Source organism: Dermacentor andersoni, chromosome 7 (genome assembly GCF_023375885.2).
Source record: "Dermacentor andersoni chromosome 7, qqDerAnde1_hic_scaffold, whole genome shotgun sequence".
Taxonomy (NCBI): Eukaryota; Metazoa; Arthropoda; class Arachnida; order Ixodida; family Ixodidae; genus Dermacentor; species Dermacentor andersoni.
The window spans coordinates 82967741-82992423 of NC_092820.1; the positions used below are offsets into that span (position 1 = coordinate 82967741).

Consider the following 24683-nt stretch of genomic DNA (forward strand, 5'->3'; position numbering starts at 1 on the left):
AATGAGACCAAGACGGGACATGTCTGTGAACGCGCAAACGGAGCCCCTAAGCCACTCTGCTCCTCTGCCACCCCCGCTGCACGGCTGCACCACTCGTTTCAAGCACAGCACACCAAACACACATTCAGCGCTGAACAGTGGGCGGTCGACGCAGTTGCATTTACATGACTTGCAGCGAGCAGCACATCCCTCGATGTCCGTTAAGCAAAGTCGGACACGGCGACGCCACATCGCGGTTCGCAGAACTTCGCTGCCGAGGCGCTAGGCCACTTCGATATTTCAATTGTCACCACCGCCGGGTTCTCAAGAAAGCACGGGTCACACAACGTAGATTCTGTAGTGCCAGAGCTCATCGAGGCCAAAGCCGCACCGCCACTACTCACGGCTTTCCGCCAAGTAACACAGAACCTACAACCAACACACAAGCAACGCACGCACGATTACATGAGCAATGTTGAACAACGCGCGGTTCAGAGAACGATCATAGGAACGATCACGTCGAGGACGAACTCGCCACGGCGTCGCTCGGCGCCAGCATCGCGCCTTCTCAAAAATCCCTAAATGATGCTGTGATGCTGTCTCTAGGCCCCTAGGATCAGGTCACGTGAGGGATTTTTGTACGACAAATAGACGCACGCATCCGGTAGGCATAGTTTATATAACACATTGGCGAAAAAACACAAGTTTCCTCACCTCTTCAGAGATGCTGAAAAGCGGCCTTTAGCCATACATATTAAGGTTATTATCACATCAGTACAGCGAGTTTTAATCTCCTGCCTGATCACCCCGCTTTGTGCAGTCAATTCAACAAATCAGTGCTTCTCAAATGATTACTTTACTTGGCGTTACAAACACAAAAATCAGAGGAATTGTCGACATAAAATAAAAGAAAACGCAACCCCTATGCACAAATTTATTTCAGGTTTTTTATAACTTGTAAATATTAGTGGGTCATACAAAACGAAACACCTCTTTTTAACAATGTAGGTCGCCGGCCATAGAGTTTCATACAACAATTTATGTCACCGGCCGCATCAGTCTAGTGTATTAGCATACAACACTAGCGGCCAACACGAGTCGATTAGAGCCCAGCCAACAGAAGCTATCAGTTTCATCGAGCGGAAAAGGAACGTCTCTAGAGCTTCATCGGGCAGCCTGCGTGTCGTGCGGCGATAAAAGTAGGCCCTTCAAATGCAAGCTTCGCATACATTGCCAGTGCGCGACAAGCAGCATGAGCAACGCAGAGAGCGCTACTAAGCCGCTCCAGAGGACAGGGCACGTCGCCACTTCGTACAAGAACGGCGTGCTCGTCTGGGGAGGCTACCGGGTAGGTTCATCAGAGGAGGACCATTTGCGACGCCGGCGATTCCCGCAGCAGGCGGCGGTTCGTGTTTATTTGTTTTGGTACGAACGATGCGTGCTTATTAATAGCCATCGCTGCGCGAGCATGTTTCGCTTTTGGTCGTCGCTGCGCTTCGAAAGTGCAGCGACGCCGCGCGATGTGGACACAGCTGCTTCTGACAGCGTACGAAGCCCGCTTAACCGCACAGCGTGTTCAAACTTGCCGTCAACCGTCTTCACAAAACCATGAACGACCCGGGTATGTGTAATGATGCTGCCGTAACGACCGGCTGATGCATGGTGTACCGTTGCAGCGCTACCTGCAGTTTGCTCGCGGTTAGCTGTGTGCATCGTGGTTTAATTAACTACATAACGGAGACCTCGCTTTGACGAATTGCACTTTCGCTTGCACAACGTTAGACGACGTTGCGCTCGGTACGCCCACTCTGCACACACTTTCCGCGGAAAGGAGCGCTTACAGTTTGTGTTTGCGAACCATTGCAGGAGACGGAGCGATCGACGAGGTACCTGCCCGGCAATGAGCTCTGGTTTTACGATACTTTCCTCGAGAGATGGTAAGAAAGTTGAACGTTTCTTAGCGGTGTCAGCATGACGTCTGTCATGAACTTGCGTGGGACGTTACGTATGCTCGCGTGACAAGCAGTACAAAGCACACGGACTTTGTGGTGGGTGCCATGGGCCACGGATTGCCAGTGACGCCAGCAATCGAGCGTGTTGCAACATTGTCGGCAACAAGGAAAGGGAACAGTTTCGAAAACGCGGCCATTTCGGGCTGTCAGCTATTCTTGGCACGGGCTGGCGTCTCGCGAAACAAAAGGGCACATCTGAGAGTCAGCCGCGCGAGCGCCATGTGGTTGCTTCATTTGGCAGTGTGCCAACGACTCCCCGATTTGATGTTCTCCCTTGTGTCGTTTTTTGTTTTATCGCCTCAGTCACAATGAAAGCATTAAGCAGTTTTACAGGGTTTACCTTTTTGCACTTGACGATGGTGAGTTAGTGAAACGGAGGCTGCAGGCGTCTCGCCGAATCCGAAACTGCCCGAGCGCGTGAGACAGTAGGCTGGCTTCACGGCAACACTTTCATGTCGTACTGGGAAGCACGTCTAACGATACTTATTGCTCGTGTTGTGTGGGAAACGCGCGTTATTCCAACGCGCACCAGACAGGCGAAACGAATTAAGTGAATCGTCTTCATAAGGTGTGTTGAACACTGTCGCAGAGCAAATAAAAGAAGTTAGTTGATTCGTTTTGGTTTTTATATATGTACGTAAAAGAGTTCCCATGAACTTTGCGTGGTTGACAGCTGAAAACATTATTTTCGAATCGAGGTTTGCCCGTCGCGACTTCCCTCCTTTTTGTCACGCCGCTGCATGTTGGTAAAACCACTAATGATAAAACTGAAGTTGTGGGCCTAGTAGGGTTTAGCTGAATGTTTCAAAATGACCCTCTTAATTAGCACTCAAATGTGTGTTGTTCACCCTTTCTGGACAGAAGACAAGCTCAGCTCATCATGCATGCTCTTGCCAAACAGATGAACAACAAGCGCAACTCGTCCAGCGCCGTTTTGTGCTCGACCTCTGTTGTGTGGTTGTTTTGTACAACACCACATGGCATAACGTGCCTACTGAAATAAGTTGTCAACTAAGTCTATTTATTTTTTGCTTCTTTCAAGAGGGCATCGTTCATGGGATGAGTGAACGCTTCAAGATAGTGTGACAAAGAAAGCATGATGGTTCAGAGAGCTCAGCTTCTTCGAGTGAGAGTGATACAGTGGTATGTGGAAATAAGAAGACTCAAAACGTGCTATGAAAGCAACCTATGTGTAGTGAAGCCTACCTTTGATACAGTTAAAAAAGTATTTTTCTTATAAGCTTTGCCATTGTGATGCAAAATTTGCAGCAGGATCGTTTGCACGGAAAAAAAAATTTCTTTTTATGCGAGCTTGGTTCATTTATTCTGGTTGTGTGACTATTACTAATGCTGCCAGGGGTTGCTTTCTTTGTATAATATATGTCTTCAAACATATTTTTTTTTAATTTTATTTTTACCCTAAAGACCCTTCTACAGGTATTGCATAGGGGGTTACACAACATTACATAACATATTACGGTGAATAAATAACAAAACAATTGTAACAATAGTTGTAACAATTACACTTTCACTGCGTTTCATAACATGTACCTAACACAGGACCCCACGTAACCTGACCGGAGACGTCCCACCAGGCACTTCGGGTGCAGTGGCCCGAGTGCTGGGGGACACGATGTACCTGTTCGGTGGATTCCATGCCGACCGCAACACCAACCAGCTGTACCGACTCGACCTGACCACACTCACGTGGGAGCTGGTGGATGCGCAGGGAAACCTTCCGATCCCTTGCGACAAGACAGCAGGTTGGACGCATCAGGACTGGTGAGACACTGGGGCAACCAAACGAGCCTTTGTGACCTGCTTCAGTTCCTTCCGTTTGCATCTCATCCTTTTCACTTCAGCGTCGCTAAACTTACTCACTATGATTGTTACATTTGCCTTGATATATTTTAAGAAGGCTAATAAAATAAAAATTGGCAGACCAGAACTTTCCCTGGCTCTGAACTCGTTTGCTGAGAGAACTGCAGGCTGTTATAGTGGACTGCCATCTTCTCAAGAAGGTTTTTTTTTTTTTTTTTTTTTAATTGTGCAATCACCTTCGTCCGCCGCAGTACTGGCCGCTGTGGCCTCCGAAATGTATGCGCAGACACTCTGAGTCACTGTGCGGTCCAGTGACATGCCAAGTGGCCAAGCTGAGTGATAGCACAGTAGTTAGCTCGTCATACTCTGAATTGCGCATCACAGAGCCGGTGGTGGGCAAAGTTTTCTCTGATGAGGTGGCCTGATTATAGAAAGACAACAGCGTTGACTTGATGATGATACAACAGAGAGGACAGACGAACACAGCAAACCTAGTTTCTAGCTTTCGGCTACAGTTGCACTTAAAGAGTAGCAGTAGGAAGTTGCAGGTCGAGGGGGTAGGGGTGTCGGAACCTGAAGGTTTTACCTGTGTCAATCTTGTGTAGTCTTTCTGATTGATCTGTTGTTTCATTCCTCCTGTTTGGTGCGAATAAGCATGCTTGAAAACAAGTGTTGTCATTTGTCCATGCATTTGCAGTCTCTACGTGTTTGGTGGGTTTGGCATGGCGCCACGTGCGGGAGTGCAACGGCCGCTAGACTTTGCCTACGTCCATGACATGCAAGCACCTTGGGTAAGTATTTATTGTTTTGTAGGGTTGTGCCAGTACTCAAATATGAATTGAATACTTTCAGTTTCAGTTTAGGTTCAGTTTAAGAATTTCATAATCACTTACTTTGAAAGTGTGTCCACTTATGGCCAAATTATACATGTAATTACTATATATATTTGAATCTGCATATTGTGGGAAAGTGGGCTCGCTTAAGCTCACCAACCTGAAACTCTGGAGGCTTTTCGTTGTTGCTCATCTACAAGTTGTTGAAATAAATGGACTTCTGAGTAGCATTGGAAAGTATAAATCCATTTCTCTTTTCATTTAAAAATCTTTACCACACTTCTGCTTCAAGCTGCTGCTTCTGTTTTGGGAAGCAGAGAAAAGATTGTTTTTCATTCACTTTTTTAAAGAACATATTTCTCAAATATTTCAATTTCGCCAGAAAATGTCGCTCTTAAAACACGCTTGTTGCTTAGCTGATTGGTCTTGGTGAGTTTAATGCCACTGATTACCCCAGATCCTTTTCACATCTCCTTCGTGGTGATGTTTTGTGTAACTCATGGGATAGAAGCCAAAAGAAAGGACTCTCTTTGTCCACTGCATTAAGTACAGCTAAATGTTATGTGCTAAATTCTGCATTTCATATCTTGTGTCAGTTTTTTGTTTGTATATAACCCATCCTGACAGGAGGCTGTTGTTCTGAGCAGTGTCTTCGGTTTCTGTCCTCTTTCTGGTGTAATTGACTGGCCACTTGCATTTTCATTTCATCCAGAGGGGATGGACCAACCAGTTGGTGGTGTTTAACACCCACACCAACACTTGGAACTGGCCTATGTACAAGGTGTGTAACTGAATCTGATTCTTTGGTGGGGCACTAAACAGAGGAATGTTTAATCTGTCTAGATTGGGCGAACACTACGGGATTGAAACTTGACGCTCGCATCGCATTTCCATCAGCAGGGAATGGCGGCACTTTTGGATTATCGCCTGTTGAAGGCCTGCAGTATAGTTCCAACGGCATTACGCACTGTGAAACAGATAGGCGAAGATGCTTATCGCAACAGGGCTGGTGGCGATAGATGTGAATGCATTGCGACGACCCCGGAAAAGATTTGCTGGTGCCAGAATAAGAAACTGAGTGTACGCCGGCGTTTTCGTGTGAGACGGGCGGGCGAGTATTGCACTGAAGGTGCCACAGCAGGGGCAACCAGCGGCGTCAACGGTAATAATGTTTATTGCTATTAGCAATCACGAACACTCGCAGAGGGACGTCCTCTCAGTAATAGTAATAAATAGGCTTGCCTCGTTGCCTGGGCAGGTCAGGCAAAGAAGGTCACTCACGGGTTGCAGCAGGTGGTTTCGTCCAGGCGGTCCAGCTGTCCGGCGTCCCAAAGGGTCTCCTCCGGTGGCGCGCTTTTATGCCTTTTTACCTTTTTACGAGAGGAAGTCCTCCTCGCCCGCCGGATACGTTTCCCTTTTCCGTGAGCCGCGTGGGGGGAGAGGGATATGCGCGTCACAAGAGCGACGGAGAAAGGGAGGGTGCGTAGTGCCTCTCTCCCTTGTCTACGCCGGCTCAACCCGTCCGCCACGTGCGAACGGGACAACGCGAGTATGTGGAAGGAAATGGGGGCGGGTGCTCCCCACACTCTGTAGGTTAACCCAGTGGGCACTGTGACGTACAGACTTCTTGGGGTACACTGAACTGGTAGTCTTTAGCCTCACGATGTGACGACACAAGAGACACACTGGTGCATTCATTTTTTCTATATGTCTGGTTATAGTACCATCAGATGCCGTGGCCAGGGCCTCGTGTAGCGTTACTCTTTCTGTGAATTGCTCTGTTGAATCCTGCGTTAACATGGCAGTGCTCCAGCATGTGTTGTGTTCGACAAAAGAACGCTGTCTTTGTTTTACGCAGACTGTTGTCTTGCAGCCCGAGGCAAATTGCGGCCAGCGATGCGATTGTAGCTGGAGTGTCTGTATAATCGCTACTACTATGAAAAAGTGGTGCAGGGAAAGGGCTTTGTAACTGTTATTGATTGTTGGAGTGTCACATGAGATTTGCACCAAGCCTAAAGTTTGAATGAGATGTGCGCCTACGTGCTTGAAGTTCTCCGGTGATTGAGAGTTCCATTTTATTTCCAGGGCCGAGCACCGGTGGCCCGAGCAGCTCACGCGGCTGCACAAATTGACAACCTCGTCTTCATCTTTGGTGGCCGGCACCAGCAGAGCAGACTTAACGATATCCACCGGCTAGACCTTGATGCTATGCAGTGGAGCGGCACGTAAGTGGGCCCGCAGCCTTGCCAACTGAACATAGTAAAAGAGCACGACAAAGAAAAAATTCTGGCCTTTTTTATTATTATTATTATTATTAAAATTTGGAAAGGTTGAGATTAGGGAGGGGTTTTCAAAAACCAGGTAGCATCTTCGTTACATTTCTGAATAAAAATTGTGCAGAAACCATCAACGATGATTGTCAATGTATGCAAATAGCCCGATTGAACAAAAGAAAGAATGCTTTCCTCGCCAAGTCCGACCATCAAGCAACCACGAAAGCAGTCGAAAGACCCAAAGAAAGCGTTTCACTTTGAAAATGCTAAAGAGCCTGTGGGCAAGAGCCTTTGGTGTGAGCAGAGCTTTCCATCACAGCCAGCTTGCAATTTTGGAACTTCAGACACCTCATGTAGGGTAAATGAGCAGTTGCCCCTTCGGTTGAGCTTACTGGCATACTTTGATCTGGTTTCTCGTGCCTCAAATTGTGATGCCTACTAGCTTGGCAGTGCTACAGCCAGTTGATGCCACCCAAGACGGCCTTTATTGTGCAAACTTGTGCAGCGACAACACAGCGGACAGTCATTGTTGACATTCGGCACAGGAACGCCATGCGGATTCCGAGTCAGGTATTTATACATGGGCATGTACTACATCGCCATAAAGTGAAACACAAACAAGTTGAAAACAACCGCAGTGTATTGTTGAGTTTTTTGGTTTGTGCACATTTCTAACCATGCCTTATGTTGGGCTCCAAGACTACACCATGCTTTTAAACTGTCCACGGAGTGATTGTTCATTGCAACTGTAATCTAATCAGGCATAACAGGTGTTCTGATCAGTTTTATTTGTTTATTCGCATTTCAATTTATGCTGGTAATGCACTGCAGATTGTTTGGGGTTTTCATGCATTCGATATGGTGAATGTGTCACTGTAAACAGCAAGGGGGGGGGGGGGGGGCAGCTGAAAGCAAGTGTACCAGCTTGGTGCAGAAACGAAACACGATAACTACTCAGTTATGGGCCCCAAAAAGTACACAAACGTATTGCACTGCAACATTAATTCGGGCCAGAAATTTCGGGGCACCCTGCCCAGTGAATACAATTATTTTGCTCTGGGGCCTACCGACATCGCGAAAGTGCAACATTGAGCTGATTAGTTTTGCATTCAATATGTCGAACAGCATAGATGACGCGATCGGATAGAAAGACTTGATGCATGCTGCTGATGTCAAGGTTGTGTGGTGCAGTAATTTGTCCATGCACTGCCTTTCATCTCGGCCATTGGTAACAATGCATCCTTGTTGCAGGTTGGACACCGTCGGTGAAAAGCCGCGTGGTCGGTCGTGGCACAGTTTCACGGCCCTTCCCCCGTTCCGCATCGTCCTCTATGGCGGGTTCAGCCAGACGGAGGAACCACTGTGTAAGTGGGCATACGCAAACACTGTTTTCAACAATCGTCTAGTTTTGGCAAATACGGTAGAGTGAGACAAGACGTTTCCTTTGGCACCACAGAAGCTTGTACAAACCTGACTGTAGTATGAACTGAGAAAAGTGACCACACCACCCTTCTTTGCAGAACTGCAGCCACATTATAAAACAGTGCGATGTAAATTGTCCACCAATTGTGTCCGTGCATTGTCGGCAGCTTTGTGCTCTATCATTTCGATGACTTGTGCGCACGTTTTTTGTTACAAAGATGATAGATATCCAAAATAGTAAAGTGATGCAGGGTTTCTAGAATTAAAACTGGACTTGTGAAGGAACTGAAACTACAACACATTTCATGGAAAGATACCAGCTTGCTCTTCTAACCTTGAGGCTGTGTGAATGGCCTCAGCTAGTGTGAGCCTGGTTTCTTGCCATACAAATGAACGAAAAAAAAAAAGAACTCGGGGCTTGTTTTCATGCCGAGCAAGTGAAGTTGACAGGTGTACTGGCTTTTGAAGATCAGTAATATCAATAGTAAATATTTGAGAAGCGGTTATGTTTTCGTATTGAAACTTTCAAGGCAGGAGCATTCAGAGTTTCTTGTTGGAGCGGTTTGTGTAGCTGTCAACGTTTATGATTTTGTCACAATGTGCCAGATTTTTCAGAGCTTGTTTGCAATTTCCATAGCAACACAAATAATCTGAGTATTTTTGATTTGCATTTGGTTTAAAGCAAAACTGATTTCGAACGAATATGAATACAGAATGTATAGTGGCAGCCAAAATTTAGACTCGTTACATGAATGTTTCACAAATAATATTCATGAATATTTCTGTTAGCTAGATAATTCTAGCTGCATCATTAGAGCAGTGTGTGTGCTAACAGCGTTCATAGAGAAAGAGGCTCGCGAATGTCTCTAACAAACACTCAGCGGCATGAGTAATAAAACTGCTTTTAGTATATTTACACAAACTTAAATAAGTTCTTCTTGGCTTCAAGTGTCATCATTTTCACGTGTTCAAGTAGGCAGGTTTCACACACAGCAGCTTCCTTCAGCGCCAGCGTTGTGGAAGCTGCTCGGGCAACAGCTGTTGAAGAGTCGGAAGTGTTTTGTAAGGTGCCAGTTTGGGTGAGTTCATGTTCTGTGGGTTAAACGCGACAGTACAGTGGGTCTTGTTTCTTGTTTTGCATCCTGTGTTGTGGTCCTTTTTAGTTGTGAAGCAATAAAAAGCAGATGAATTGTAGGTTGCTCATTGTGGGGGCGGTGACAATTATGTGCAGTTGGAGTGCTAGTGTTGTGTTTCAAAGTTCGTGTGCATGCATCAACGTCCTGCTGCTGAAAAGAAGAAAGCAAGCTCTTTTTGCACTTGTAATATCCATGCCTTCAGGTGTCACCCGCATTGGAACATTCGCGCCATCTCTTGTCACATCTGCATAACTGCAACACTGACTTCCACCATCGCGTGTGTGTCAAGCGGTGAAGCTGGCCTTCGCGAGATGCTATTATCGTGCAGGGAAGACAAACATGGGGGGACACAAGAGAGACGAGCACCCCCAAAACTTATGTGGCCACTGTCTGTTGCGATCAATATTTGACGATACTGGCAACACATAGCAACTAGGAGGCAGCTGCTCTGTCAAAAAGCTGCTGATCTTGTGCCAAAATTTTCTCACCATCGCAGCTGACTGCTGGCTGTTTGTGGTTCCTGCCCTGACGTGGGTCCGTGTGGAGCTGCAACTTCCTCCACGGCTCTGGCATTCGGCTTGCCTCAGCTGTGAGAATGAGGTCATCGTATTTGGTGGCTGTGCGGGGAACATCTTTCAGCGTGGCGGCATCCATGCGGTAAGCCGATGGTATTTCACTGGGCATGAAACTTGGTTCGGTCTCCAACCGCCCTCCGCTCACCAATAGCATCTGCAGTGCCGATCGATGGCGGTGATGAGCTGCATTTTTGTGAAAGCAACCAGTGTTTGGCTAGTTGGTGTTTGCCAAGGGACATAATAGACAGCATAGAGGGAGACTCCTAATGAAAATATTCACACTGAGAAGTTTCTTATCGTTGCTCACGTGCGAGTATAACGCCACCTGTAGCCAGCTGTTGGGTTCGTCCAATGATTTTCCTTGCTGTAGAAACAGTGGTCCATGTTGTTTTACATGACTTTTTTTTCCCTCGCAGGAAGACACGATCATCACCCTATCCTTTTCGCCAAGAAGTCTGTACCGGTGAGTTGACATTGGTAGAGCAGCAATACCATGCTGTGCATGTGTCTCAGCGTGCTGTCCAGCCCCAGTGTAGTTTATTTGATGCTGACTTGGTGCTGGCAAATCTACTGCTGAGACTTGGCACTCACAACTCGTGCTGGAAGTGGGCAAAGTTTCACCTAAAGTTGTGTAGGCCACAGTAGTCGCGTTTGTACTAATTCATCACTGGAAAACTCCCAGTAGTATCTCTGATTAACCCAGATCCCCATATGGCACACCTACAAGATTTGCTTCACAGAATATATTTTTGTTGCCTGCTAATTTCGCCTCAACTTGGCTATATAGAATATGTTACCCACCAACCTTAACGAATATTCCGCCATTAGTTGATATAAATTCGAGTTGCCCACATTCTTGCTATATGTATAAACACAACATAGCATATATATTTACGCATCTTCTTTCCTTCTTTTTTCTTTTCTTTCATACTTATGTTTGATTGTTTATGATGCATTTATGCTCGTATTTTATTCATGTATACATCAATTTGGTGTTTGCTGTAATAATTATTACTTTTGTGTTTGTAACTATTAGTGGGAAGTCTCGCCCTTACAGTCTTTGACTACGAGTCCTCCTTCTGTACATATTGTGTATCTAAATGTACTCATATAATGCACAATAACAATTGATTCCAATTATGAAAAATGATATGCCAGGTAACAGCGGCTGCGACAAGCTCACCCACTCGTATGGCTGACTACCCTAGCATTTGTAAGGCCACTTAGGCTGCGCTTGACGACCATGCGGGATTGCTACGCCAATGCACAAGATATCACAGCTTGCCACGCTTCTTAGTTTGCTTTGCTTTGATAAAATCGAGAATGGCATAAGCCTCAACAAAAAGTTGTACCTCCTGCAGTCATCCGTTACCGCTTTCATTTAACCTTAGTCAACGGCCCTCTTGCGGTGCAAGTGCGGGAGTATGCCAAGATATTCAACCTATCCCATTGCGGGGAACCAAGCTTGCATTAGCACATACGCTGCAAAACATCGACCTGCAATGTGTATGGCAGAGCATCCCAGCAAACCCAAATGAGATGTTTAGTAGAGTACGCGTGGTGCACAAGCTTTCTACGTGCGTCCTACGCTCGCTCGCATATCTATCCTTGACTATGGTGGCGAGAACCTAGTGTGCACACAAGGTCGTCGGCATTATGTAAAAAGTCTATCCCGAGGTTTGACTGTACTCGAGCCCCAAGTAGGAATTCGATGTACGCTTTCCGTACGAGAAGCAGTAGTGCAGGTTTCTGTCCCTTTTATTCCTGCAGGATCTGCCTGGAGCAAGTTCTACGACTGAGGCACCTTCTCCAGTCCCAGTGGCCGACGCTGCCTCCGTCTGTCCGAGACACGCTGTACCTCATGCACGGGAACACGCAGGGCTCCAGGCTCGATGGATCATGAACAACGAGACCCACCATTGCTCACATTAAATGATGATGCAATATCAACTTGTATATAAAATTGACAGAAAGAGCTCTAATTTATAAGGCAGAGTAAAAAAAAATCCTATCAACAAGACGTCTGGTTGTGTTGTCATCCATTGCCATGAGTGGCACTTGCTAACACTCGCAAGTGTAATGCGGAACGTGTGGGCTCGGTTCCCGCCGGCAGCACATTGTTGTTTTTCCCGCTTTTTGCCCCTTACCTTATTGTGTCTACATTTCAGTTAAAAACCGCACTTGATTTCCCCTGCACTTTTCTTGGCTTCGTATGGTGGTGCCTGACAAAAATCGATCCCCTCGGTACCCTGGCTTCTAGCCGCTTGTGTTTAGCTTCTCGGGGACTACATCATCATCATCAGCCTATTTTATGTCCACTGCAGGACGAAGGCCTCTCCCTGCGATCTCCATTACCCGTGTCCTGCGCCAACTGATCCCACTAGCACCCGCGAATTTACTAATTTCATAGCCCATGTAGTCTTCTGTCGTCCTCTACTGCGCTTTCCCTTCTCTTGGTACCCGTTCTGTAACCCTAATGATCCAACGGTTATCTAACCATTTGGCCAAATTAAATTTGTACCCAGGAAAATAACTGCACCTGATCTTTGCTATTGAGCAGCAGAATTTACATATTTAAGGTTTGTAGCATAAAAGTTAAGTAATAAGGAAGAACAGACGTTTTTACTTAGCCAAAGTAAATTTACAGCTTTAACTTACCTCTTCATCGTTACCCTCTTTTATATGTTCATCCATTTCAGTGCATTCTGCTGTTAAGCATGAGGTTGCGGGTTCAATTACTGGCAACAGTGGTTGCATTTTGGAGTTTGGTGCACATTAAAGAAACCCGGGTGGTTAAAATTAATTTGGAGCTCTTCACTAAGGCATCCCTTGTAGCCCATCTTGCGTTGCAACACTGCACCACCATCAGCTTGAAATTAGTTACACAGTGGCTGATGTGCACCACTAGTAGCCTACAAAGAACATATTGGCAAAATAACTTTTAGAAATGGTGTCACAGTAGCAAAGTTTCGGGCATTTGATGAACAACTAGGTGGCTGCTCGGCTTCGCTACCCTCTCCACTGACACTCCTCTTCGCCACATAGCTGCACCAACTTCCATGCAGTGCAGCGAAAGCTAATGGTTGCGTTGGCACACTAGAAGCAAAGCTCCTCCATTGTCAGCCCCCTTGACACCCTCTGCTTGAAGCTGACTGAATAGAAGCTTCCATTAAAAGTTCCCTGGTGCAGTACGGTTGAGCCCCCTCCATTCTCGAAGCACACAGTCAGCTATCGTCATGTAGGTGCTGTAGTTCCCTGTAGCCCGACCAGTCAACAGTGTTTAACCCTGGTGTCATTGCCTGGAGCACCTCGTTCACATTGCTATGCAGGGAAAGGCCAGGAGAGGAGCATGGTATTGTTTTAGAAAATATGGGGCATCCCTTCGGCACATAGTGCTGCCGCACTTGCAAACAATTTATTAAAAGTAGTTTATTTGAAACCTTTAAAACAATGTCAGAGGTGGTTCAGGGCCCTTTAAGCCTTGAAAAAATATGTCTTTTATGTCTGTTGCAACAAAAAGGACTCTCTCGGCAGTCGCAGACTGGCTTGCAGCAAGTGTTGAAACCAAATAGTATACAGGGTGTCTACCAAGTTGACATTTCCAAATTCCCTGAGTTTTCCAGGTTTTCTCTGAGTGCCCTTGCAAAATTGCCTGAGTGATGCAGAACTATGTTCTATGTCAAGACTGGCTGGAACCATATCGCCCGATGCTGTTACTCTCTAGTAAGCATGTGAAAACTATAAAAAAAAACGACTTAGTCCAATTTGAATACTAAGGAGTAGTGTTTATGCTATTCAAAAAAAGAATAGAAGGGAGGGGTCAGTAAAATGCACAGCAAATAAAATGTCTACGAAAAAAATTGCAAATCGAGTCGGACATTCTCAAATACAAATAAAAAGGAGATGCATACAGAAGCAAATATTGTCGAATATGAGCTATTTCTATCAACTGGTAGCAAGCTCAGTGATATGAGGCCCGAACTTTGTCACAATTGAGATTCTCTCTCAACAGCTCGTAAGTCAACCTCAACTGTCCTGACATATACTCTCAACCTGCAACAACGCCTCAGTGTTATGTTTCACTTAAAGAGTTTATTTTGGTTTGGATGAGGGACATTTGCATCTCAGCATCAGCCAACACTTTGTTTTTTCAGCTCAAAACAGCGGCAGCATGCTTCCTTTCCCGTTCATTCGCCAGTGCGTAGGTCCTTTCGTTTCTTGTCCGCCTTTCGCCACTCGTTCGCCCCACGGACCATTTGACGCATCTTCTTGGCCAGTTGCACAGTCCACGTCCGATTTATCGAACTCCCTAGGGGCCGCGTAAACGTTCGAAAAATCGGCTGGTTGGAAAAAATAAATGCATGTCATTTACTGCCCTTAAGGGCTCAATCCGCCAAAGGCACAGTCGAAAACGCTCTGCAGGCCTGTCGGTACACGTATTAGGCATATCGGTGCTCGTACTGCGACAGGAAATACCGGGTGCACGCGTGTGTAATTAAGGAATACATACTGTGTCCTATGGAAATAGCCCCTTCCCACGCTTGTTATGCTTCACTGCAATACTTTTACGTAGGCTTCACCAAGTAACATTTGTGTACGGAGGCAAAGCTGACTTTCGGGAACCGGCATTACGCAACGCACCGTGCTTTCCAAGCTTTTAAGCCAACCGCGAGGACCACAAAGGCGCAGTCCGTGCCATTGCTGACAGAATAGAATTTTTTCAATAAAAAACACTGCATCCAAAGGCAAGAAGCTTCGTAGCGAACGCCAAAGCAGCTAGGCGTAGCGTTGCCGCCATGGTGGCTATGGCTGCCAGCGGATCTGCGTGCGAGAGTGCCGGTTCCATGAAGCAAGGTCATCAAAATGGCAGCGGTGGTGGCTTTGATTAACGCCGTTTCGGACCTGCGGTCACGGGAAAACCTCCAGAAAATCGGACGGCGAAGAGTTCTTAGGTCCGAAATTTAAGACGTTCCGATACATTGACTCTATGGGGTACGTGGTGGTGCCGCGAAGCCGTCCAAATTATCGGGAATTCGGAAAGTCGGTCGTTGACTGTATACTGGCAACTCCTCCAGCTGACGACATGACGTCAAAGACGATTCATAACGATTCCTGTCTGTTACTCGAGCCAGCATTACCTCGACTTTCGACCCTTTCAATAAGATTACAGCTAATTTTCCGTGATAGAAGCACAAGTTCCCCGAGTTTTTTCAGACTACTCAAAATCAACGAGTTGGTACACACCCTGGTATAATTGAAATCCGCACGCCTAGTTAGCTCCTTAATGCGAGCTTGCAAAAGGAAGCCAATAGGCTTCGCAAGTTTCAATGATATTTGATTTCAATGGTCATTCAATGTGTGACTGTGGTATTACTCCTCGTTTGTGTCAATAGGCCCCCTTTAATGCCTACTAGTGCTCTGCCACCTTTGAACATGTTTTTCTCTTCCCTTGGCTTTCCCATTTCGTTATGATAATAGAACATGACGTGGTTAAACTACACATCACATGCCAACCTCCATTGCTTTCGCACTGTTGTCTTCCCATTCCTCGAGACAAAGCTTTATCATGGTAGGTTCTACCTGAATAGTATGCGAGAAGAGAGAAATTTCCTTGCTCAGCATCTCCTGCATTGAACTTTACTAGGTTTGCTACCTATAAAAGAAAAAAGGTAAACTCTACTGAATACAAGGAGCATATTTTTCATTTAGACCACCACATCACCAAAGAAATGCAGCCCCCCCCCTCTTCCAAAAAGTAAAATTTACGACTAACTCGGCAACAAATAACAGTACCGCAATACTGTGAGCTGCACCTAATAAATTTTGAGCTAGCATTCTGAGGTTTTGTGTGTCAAAGCCACGATCCTATTGGTTGCCCCTGCCAACAATTGAACGCGTGAGCTCGTGCTTAGCAACACCAATGCCATAGCTACTAATCCACCTAGGTGCCATTGCTGCACCTACGGCGACATTATGGGAGAAAATTGATGCATTATATACTACTCTGCAATGTATCGCTATATTTCGAATAGGACTTTCGCCAAGCCTTTGTAAACGTCATGAGCTGTCAACGTTGTACGAGCTGTCAGCTTGTCCATTACGTCTGCTTCAGATGCTCCAGGAAATGCAGTTTATACAGTTGCGGTATCTGTTTTTAGTGAAGAGTTCACGCTTCATTTTTTTTCTTTTTGTCACAGATTTTTGGTAATATCTGTTACCCTACGAGGCCCTAAATTAATATTTCACTCCCTACAGTTGGCAGAGTTCAGAACTCTCTCCTGAAGGCAACGTTTGTTGAAATCAGTTCAGCGACTACTCTTCTTGGGCAGACAACATGCCAGAACACATTGAGGCCACAAGGTGCGATCGCCAGCTCTATTCAGTACATGGGTGCTGAGCAAGCGTTAGCCAATTATCACAGCTGCTGGCGTGACGATGCAAAAATGAGAGAATATCTGCATTTCATGTGTATGTATTTGAATAGGGAAATTGGATATAAAGATAAGGAAAAGGTCAAGGTAAAGCCTCCGCTTAATGCCTATAATTCTGCGTTCCATCGCTCATTACATGGTCCTTGGCAATGCGAAGTTTTTTCTCATGTGTACTGCACGTGGAATGGTAGAGCTCTTATGCAATTTTTTTTTCTTACCGTGATAGCTGTCATGGGCTCACTGCCCCGGTCATTTTGATGTGCACCAGGGCTGTAGCTGGAATCCATGCAAGAGAATTGCAAAGAAAGGAAAATTTTCATTGTGCCGCGAGGATTCAAACTTACGACCAACAGACTGGCAATTCTACCTCTCAACCACTCTGCCACTGCTACAGTAGTGGAGAATACAGATTCTGGAGAGCACGATCACACCAGCAGCTGTGATGATAGGGTGACGCTCGCTCAATATCCATGTACTGGATAGAGCTGGCAATCGCATCTTATTGTGGCCTCGACATGTGTTCTAGCATGTTGTCTGCCCAGTTGTTGTGGCCTCAAGTTGTGGGGGTGGTCTTACATGAAGTTTTCTTCCACATGTTGGTTGGTTGGTCTTTAGTGAAATGGCACAACCTATTCAGGGGTAATGGGCCACGAATTTTACGAATGCTTAATTGATGGCATAACCTCGCTGTGGCAGATAGGTCACGAACCGGGTGGTAATGACAATGAACGAGTGCGTCTGCCTCATCTTCATCAGTCTTCTTGTTTTATGCCCAGTTATGTTTACTGGCAGTGCTGATGTCTGTTCTTCCAGATTAACGTGAGCCCTATTAATGAAGTAGCCCAAATATGAATTTGAGAAAAGCTAAACAAATGCTGCAGTATGAAGCTAAGAGCTAAGGAAGAAAAAAAGAGTCGTTCCGCTTCACCACCGGCAGATGTATTCTCCACAAACAAACATGACTTGCACTTCTTTTACTTGAAGGAGGACTGCTCGCTCCTGCCTGCAAATGCTTATTCCAAGAAACACCGTATGAAACTGCCCAAGGCTTGTTGCGCATTCCATTTCGCCACCTATTATATCACTGCTTTATGTTACAGGCCCAATTTTTTTTTTTTGCAAGAAATGAGGCAAAATTACAACTTTCTTGTAAGCATGATAACAGCCAAAACTGGCAAAACTTGATAAAGCATTTCTTTGATGCTTCCCCATGAAATTCCTTAATACTACTATGCAATGCTTCATGCCCCAGCTATAGCTTAGCGACGTCAACTTAAGAGGAAGCTTTAGCACGGGTCCAACTTCGATGTGGCCTATTCAAATACATGTAAAACGCAAAAACGCTTTCCCGAGATAACTGCTAGACCGATTTTAATGAAAGTTGTTGCATTTGAGAGAGAAGGTTAAATTCTAGTGACTGTTGGAAGCGGAATTTCGATTTTGGGCCTGAATTTCGTTTAATAAGTTTTTAAATAATTCGCAAGTCAGAAAATAATAGATGCATGAGTTCATATATTAACAACTCTGCATCAGAAACAGCTATTGCAGCTCTGTAAACGGCATCCATTAGATCAAAGCGGACAAATTCTATATGTCAATTTATAACTTATGTGAATTTGTTACGTTGTGTATAAGGGTTCTGCAAAAACGATTTCCATATTACTGACTTCTTTTAGATTCATGTGTAACATGTCAGTTTTGTCTGCTTGACATGTACCCTCAGATGCAATTCACAGAATATAATTTATCCTTGCTGAGTTGCCTTGCTGTCAGCTTGTACATTACATGTCTGCTTCAGATGCTCCAGGAAATGCAGTTTATACAGTTGCGGTATCTGTTTTTAGTGAAGAGTTCACGCTTCATTTTTTTTTTGTCACAGATTTTGTCACAGAATATAATTTTTCCTTGCTGAGTTTCCTTGCTGTCAGCTTGTACGAGTTCTAAACTTCATAGTTTTGTTTTCTGAAAATTTTATAGTTTTGCCAATATTTAATAAAAAATTGACATAAATCAAGAATTCGAAGCCAACAGTCACTAGATTTTAAGTTTTTCTTTTAAATGCAACAAACTTCGTCAAATTTGGTGCAGTGGTTGCTGAAAAAAAACGAATTCTTCTTTTACATGTATTTAGATGGGAGCACTCGAGCTAAAGCTTCCCCTTAATCCACATTGGTCATGCAAAAAAAGAAAAAGTTTGTTAGCATGTTACACTCCTGTAACATGTGAAGGCAAAAGCATGATGCACACGTGGTAATGTAGTAAGTTTTACGTTCTGCTGCACAAGACAGAGAAAGCGAGTCACACAAACCAAAGTACACAGAATTCAAGAATAATTTATTTCATGACCTAAGACAAAACTTCCTACTTTGTACATAACTGCAGTCCATAGACATCTTCGATGACAACGCAGCTGGTGGATTGCTATGCATCCCTTTCTGTTGGCAACATCCGCTAAAACACTCGCACAGCTAAACATGAAAATTGTCAAATAATGCTGCTCCGAGTTAACCAAGACCCCATCAACCTGGGGCCAACACCAGATGTGCGCGTAATCACGCATAATAAGTAAACTTTTCTTACAACTCATCCCTTCCCCGAAAACCATTAACAAAAAAAAATAGCGTACAACATATCCTACGTTTCCCAGATAAATAAACCCATACAGCCAGATAGTAATAGTAAACAAAGAACGCAAGAATTCATTGATTTCATATGAATGAGAGTTCCATCAGTAGTCAACCCTGGCATCACTTCTGTAACAATGATCAATAACACAAAGTCTGCTGGTAGGTGAACAAAGGCAGGCTTATGATTTTCAAGTTGCTTAAAATGTGAAAGAAAAAATGATTAGACTTGTTGCTGACTTAATGACTTATCACAAATCAAAGGCTTACAGCGTCGTTGAAAGAAATGGCACAAGGTGTATGCAATAAGCTCACTCCTGTAAAGAAATCTTTTTTTTTTTTTTTCAGAGAACCAACTTTTTCATTCGTCTATGGCACAGACGTGAGCTCAGTTTTGAGATGTCAAATAAGCTCACATGTGAATGCCCCTTCAAATATGGCATCCTGAAAACTGCTGAATGAAACTGACTGACAACATACTAACCACCATTCTTTTGTGTTAACTTGGCTCAGACTAGGAGTTCTAGCTATAGGAATGGCACAATGGGTAAAATTCAGGGTGCCAACAGTCTTAAATGCACATGAACAAGTGCGGAAGCTACAGGAAAATGGATGGTCAATACCACTCAAGATGTAATGCCTTCACAAGCAATGCAGCAGGTGAACAGCGCCCTGTAGCGATCACGTAAATTAGTATCATTAACATTCATACGTGCAGACAAACTTCTCTGAAAGCACTTTCACGCAACACATTAGCAGCGTGTGTCAAGAGTAAAAAATATCTCTATGCGAGAATTTTGCCGCACGGCAAGACTGTACAACACCTTTGAGATGTCTGCAACGACTGCCGCAATGAAATGTGACACGACCATGCAGTAAGCAGTCACAGTGCATCATGACCGTGACGTGACCACAACCGTGGCATGGTTATGTCACAATCGTGACGCAGCTATGTCTCGACCATGTCACAATGAACCATGATATGACCATGACATCTGCCGTGGAGATGTACTGAAAACAATCTTCTACAACACTCAATTGCTACCTGTTCAATTACACATTTGCCTTTGGTTCACCTTAAATGCCATTAAGACATTACCTAGCTCGCTCTGAGGCTAGGTCAGCATTTGCCATACAAACGGGTACGGCTTCTGCATTTCCTGCACTGGTTTGCCAGCATTAAATCTCTGTGAAAGAGCTTGGGAGACACGCAACTATAGAGCGGGTGAGAAAAAAAAAACAGATAAGGGCATCACTGTATAAACCAGATAAACAATTCACAACAGGAGAGAGCAAGTGTCACAGCACAGCCAAGTAGAGAGGTCACCAGATGGGCACAACATGACAACTGCAGGATTGCAAGAGTTCTCCGAGCATCCCCGGCCAGCCTAGTGGTCCAGGATGCGCAGGTTGCCAGACACAATCTTGTTTTCGAGCACGGCTGACGCTGGTATATCGATCCGGTCACCATGGTTGGCTATGATGATTACCGTGCCCTGTAAAAGAAGTTCGCAGTGGTTTTGTGTCAAGTATACAGATGCACAAGGAAATGAACTGCCTCCTGGAGCTTTCCAACAGCATGATGCAGACAGCACAGGCACACTCAACTAGAAGATTTGCCACTATCCTTCCAGCAGGGTCATGCTATTAATTAATAAGTTATGTCACATGGAATGAGTGTGGAGAAGGAGAACCGAGGGGCCCGATTTTTGTTAGTCTCAACCCCATGAAATCAATAGATAACGAACCCGAAGAAAGTATAGAGGAAATTACTGGTTGTTTTTAACTGAAAGTAGAAATGGTACGAGAAAGGGAAATGAAAGTGGACACAAAAACAACTTGCCACTAGTGGGAGCTAAACCTACATCCTCTGCATTACGCATGTGATGCTCTTGCCCACTGAGCTACGGTAGCGGCTGTTTCCACATCCACATACTCAGATATTTATGTATGCGTACAAGATCTGAACAGCGTAGTGTCAGCCAATGCCCCTCATGGCCGTGTAGTATAAAGCAACAATTTTCTGTTTCATAGTTAATCCTGGGCATTGTTGTGCCATGCACATAAATAAAAAGTGCACTCTATGCCCTATTTGGTTAACTTGGCAAAAGCAAATGCAATGTAAAAAACATTGGGCCATTACACATCTCGTCAAGAGTTCCAACATTGTGATATTGTGAAAGTCAACTGCAGATATTGGTATGCACAGACTAATGTAGACAATGCATACTACCATAACTGATTGCCATTATGAGTAGTACGTGCTGTACTTTCTCATTATGAAGTAGTTGTGTGCACTGATGACAGAAATGGCAGCAGAAATTTGCCGACATCAGCGAATTCATTTTGCTGCCCAGCTACATATTGTGCTGTCCGTTGTGTCGCATAAAGGTGCCACTACTGCTGAGACAATGGCCACACTTTCGCAATGCGGGAAACGTGGGCCAACTGATATGCATGTGTACACGCGCGCACGCACACAACAAGCAAAAACAGCCTTCAACGACAACTCACCCTGAGGGAAACACCCTTGCCAAAAGTGACGTCACCGGACACCGTCAGGTGGTCCAGTTCCAAAATGTCCGGTATGCTCGCAAACCGGTTCAGGAAATCTCGCACCTGCATTGTAGACCAAGGCGAGACTCTGGATTCCGCCACGCACTCATTACACCGTGTTCATACACACAAGTTATATCCCTGACAAAGGCTATGCGCAGAAGTTAGTAACTTCAATTGCTACAGTGCTTCTTTTGCTAACGTTTGCCCTGAAAACATACCTTCTGTGGGATTCACACGAACTGTATTTACGATTATTTACATTTAGACACAGTACATAAGGAGCAGCAAGCTAGGCACAGCAGAGGTGGCAATACAGTGTTCTTAAATCACAGTGACTTGATCAGTGATATTGCTTTTGCTGATTTAGCCTGCTTCAGAAAGTTCTCTTACTCAAAGCGAGCAGCCCTCTGTCTAGTGCCTTGCATTTACACAAAAGGGCAGCCGCAGGCACCATCACAATTTCTTTCTTATATGCATTTTTTTTCTTAAATCTTGCTTGCCACATCCTTCAACACACTTAAAACATTTTTGCAAACATAATTTATTTTTTGAAAAATCTACACAACAATCCTAAATTCGAGAGTTGGGCGGTACGGAGTTCCCAAACACAGCTGCTTGCTGTAGAAGGAAACAAGCTGAGACGAGACATTCTCAGCAATTGGGAGAAAAGTGGCCGGCGAGATTAACCAGTGATTCTGGCCGCACATCCGAACCTTCCGAACTTGCTGCATAGCTAGCAGGCGGCCAAAGCCCATACCTTGGAGAAGTGGTTGTCGCCCAGCTTGATGAGGGGCACGGTTGGGAAGGCACGCTTGGGGCTCATGACCAGCGTGCCAAACTTCATGTGATATAGGTTGCTCATCACCAGCAGCAGGTCAGAGGTCTTCTTAACCGGGAGGAAACGACTGCGCGGCACGTTGATGCCTGCAGGTTTCGATAGCGTACGCGACATCAGCCAATGCAGAATATACGAGCCAGAACACGTGGGTGCAACATGTCATCAAGAGCCTGTTCAAGATGCATGACTGTCCGAAAATGCACATAGGGGACACTCATCCACCTATTCAGCTTGATCTGCATTGCGCCATCTCAGTGGTGTGTGCGTCTGCATTCTACATTCATTTCTTGAACAATACGCACCATCACCCTGATGAAGAAGACGATGAACTGACCCCCTTGTTCAAGCTCTCAGATACATTGCTCACTTTTGCAATTGCTTATGTAAATATATCTTGCAAATAGTCTTTAGTATAATTACGGCTCCATGCATGCAAAAACATGAAGCACAGTGCACACTGAGGCTGAAAGTAAGCTACAGTTACACAAACGCAGATGAGAGTCCTGTAACATGCTTTCAAAATGTCAAACAAAAAAGGGCTTTACGAGGGCTGTTGGTGCATATCTTATGTTCAGATGCACTGAAAGAGTGTGTGTGGTTACTGGTGAACTTACAGTAGACATCCAAATTTGCCACAGGATAAGTTTCAATGAGAAATAAAGCTTTAAAGTGTAGCCTGGACTACTTCAAAACTAAGCTTTCTTTCTTGGACCTGAGAGTAGGCTTCTGCAAGCCTGCACATTCCGGCTAGCAATGACCCCCAACAAAAAGCTTATCAAGACCAGCATCACTGCCTGAAAAATGTATGCAAAACAAGTTACGCAAATGAATCGATTGCAATGTGAACTCTTTTTACATTACTGCATATTACCGAGCCCGAAATGTGACACGAATCTACAAGCAGTTGCTGCACATGCATGTCATATCATATCGCTTGTCAGTGTTGCTCACACCACCTGAATCTACTACTAGTAACTCAAAAGGAAAGTCCTGGAAGAACCCATCTCACGATGACCTTTGACGTTAATGCAATTAGCATTCAAGCAATGTAGCGATGCACCATATTGCTGAAGATATCTTTTAGTTACTATATAATGTGGTCATTCACAGCTTCCCATTGCTTCATGCTCAATACCAATTACACATATGAGGGGGTCCGTTCTTCTAGCTTGGCAGCTGATACGGCCCCTTAGGTGGACGTCCTGATTGCAAGAGAGGCTCTGTAATCAGCTGCATGCATAGTCGCGATTGATGCAGTAGCGGGGGCAACGTGCAGCTGATGTATCTTTTACTGGGTGAACTTGAGCGCTTTCAGATGGCGCAAAGAAAGGTTCAGTAAGAGTGGCCTCCCAGCAGCAGTTTTGTCTCACTGGCACTGTGGAATTAAAGTTCAGCCCATCTGACTTGGCATGATTGCATATACGTCTCTTTCAGGTGTAAAATTTTCATTTTTATAGTCAACTAAAAGAACACACGTTCTCACTTTTATCAGCACTGTATTTAAACGAATCTAACATGTGCCCAGATCTAAAGCACACCCCAATTATCACAAGATGAAAGTAAGAAAACAAATGTGCACATGAATGTAATATACACCTAATTTATAAAAGGTATCCTGTCCCAACGTTCGCGTTCACAAAATATGATACATGCAGAATTGACCTTCACAGAAGGGAAGCTTTTTCTTAAATGAGCTTTCATAATGAAAGCGGCAGGTCGCCGCCATTTGCAATTCAAGATACCAAGCGCACAAGGCAATATTCTCGATTTATCACTTTTAGAGATACAGTCAAACTCGGATATACTGAATCTGAAGGGATCACATAAAAGTTCGATATATATATAGGCAATTCAACATTTAAATAAACATTTTATACAAACATTTTCAAGGGGATTTAAGGCTGTTCGATACATACAATAATTCATTATATGTGGGTTCGATATATCCAGACTCAACTGTACTACTATCACTTTCATGAGATCTTACATAACTCTGCATCAGACTTGTCGAAATACGCAGGTGAGAGCATGCTGGCACTCTGTGCAGATAAGTGAGCTTGGCATGGTGCCTGAAACACAGTTGCATCTGGTGTCGAGTCGCGCAAAATATTGTGAAAGCGATAGTATTGACAAAAGTGATCATGCTCGAGCATAAAATGAATCCACGGCAACCTTTAAAA

At 44.7% G+C, this 24683-nt stretch overlaps 2 protein-coding genes across 7 annotated transcripts in view; one reads left to right on the forward strand and one right to left on the reverse strand.

Moving 5' to 3' along the window:
• The first annotated feature begins 1083 nt into the window (after positions 1 to 1083).
• Positions 1084 to 12071, forward strand: LOC126534204 (kelch domain-containing protein 2-like). Of its 2 annotated transcripts, none has more exons than XM_050181466.3 (10): positions 1084 to 1384; positions 1846 to 1916; positions 3552 to 3773; positions 4510 to 4603; positions 5358 to 5426; positions 6731 to 6870; positions 8170 to 8282; positions 9973 to 10133; positions 10468 to 10514; positions 11822 to 12071. In XM_050181466.3, the coding sequence occupies exons 1-10, from the start codon at positions 1232 to 1234 to the stop codon at positions 11952 to 11954; spliced, it is 1203 nt and encodes a 400-aa protein (XP_050037423.1). In that variant the 5' UTR covers positions 1084 to 1231; the 3' UTR covers positions 11955 to 12071. The 2 variants fall into 2 exon arrangements, with proteins under 2 accessions (XP_050037423.1, XP_050037424.1); XM_050181467.3 differs by having other exon boundaries at positions 1085 to 1327.
• Positions 12072 to 18797: 6726 nt separating this feature from the next.
• Positions 18798 to 24683, reverse strand: part of UGP (UDP-glucose pyrophosphorylase) — a 76562-nt gene continuing 70676 nt past the window's right edge. For all 5 annotated transcript variants that reach the window (XM_050181453.3, XM_050181452.3, XM_050181455.3 and 2 more), the window contains 3 exons: positions 22423 to 22589; positions 21621 to 21725; positions 18798 to 20602 (listed from right to left, as the gene is read on the reverse strand). In XM_050181453.3, coding sequence (XP_050037410.1) covers positions 20495 to 20602; positions 21621 to 21725; positions 22423 to 22589 — 380 coding nt within the window. In that variant the 3' untranslated portion in view covers positions 18798 to 20494. The remainder of the gene's footprint in view (positions 20603 to 21620; positions 21726 to 22422; positions 22590 to 24683) is intronic.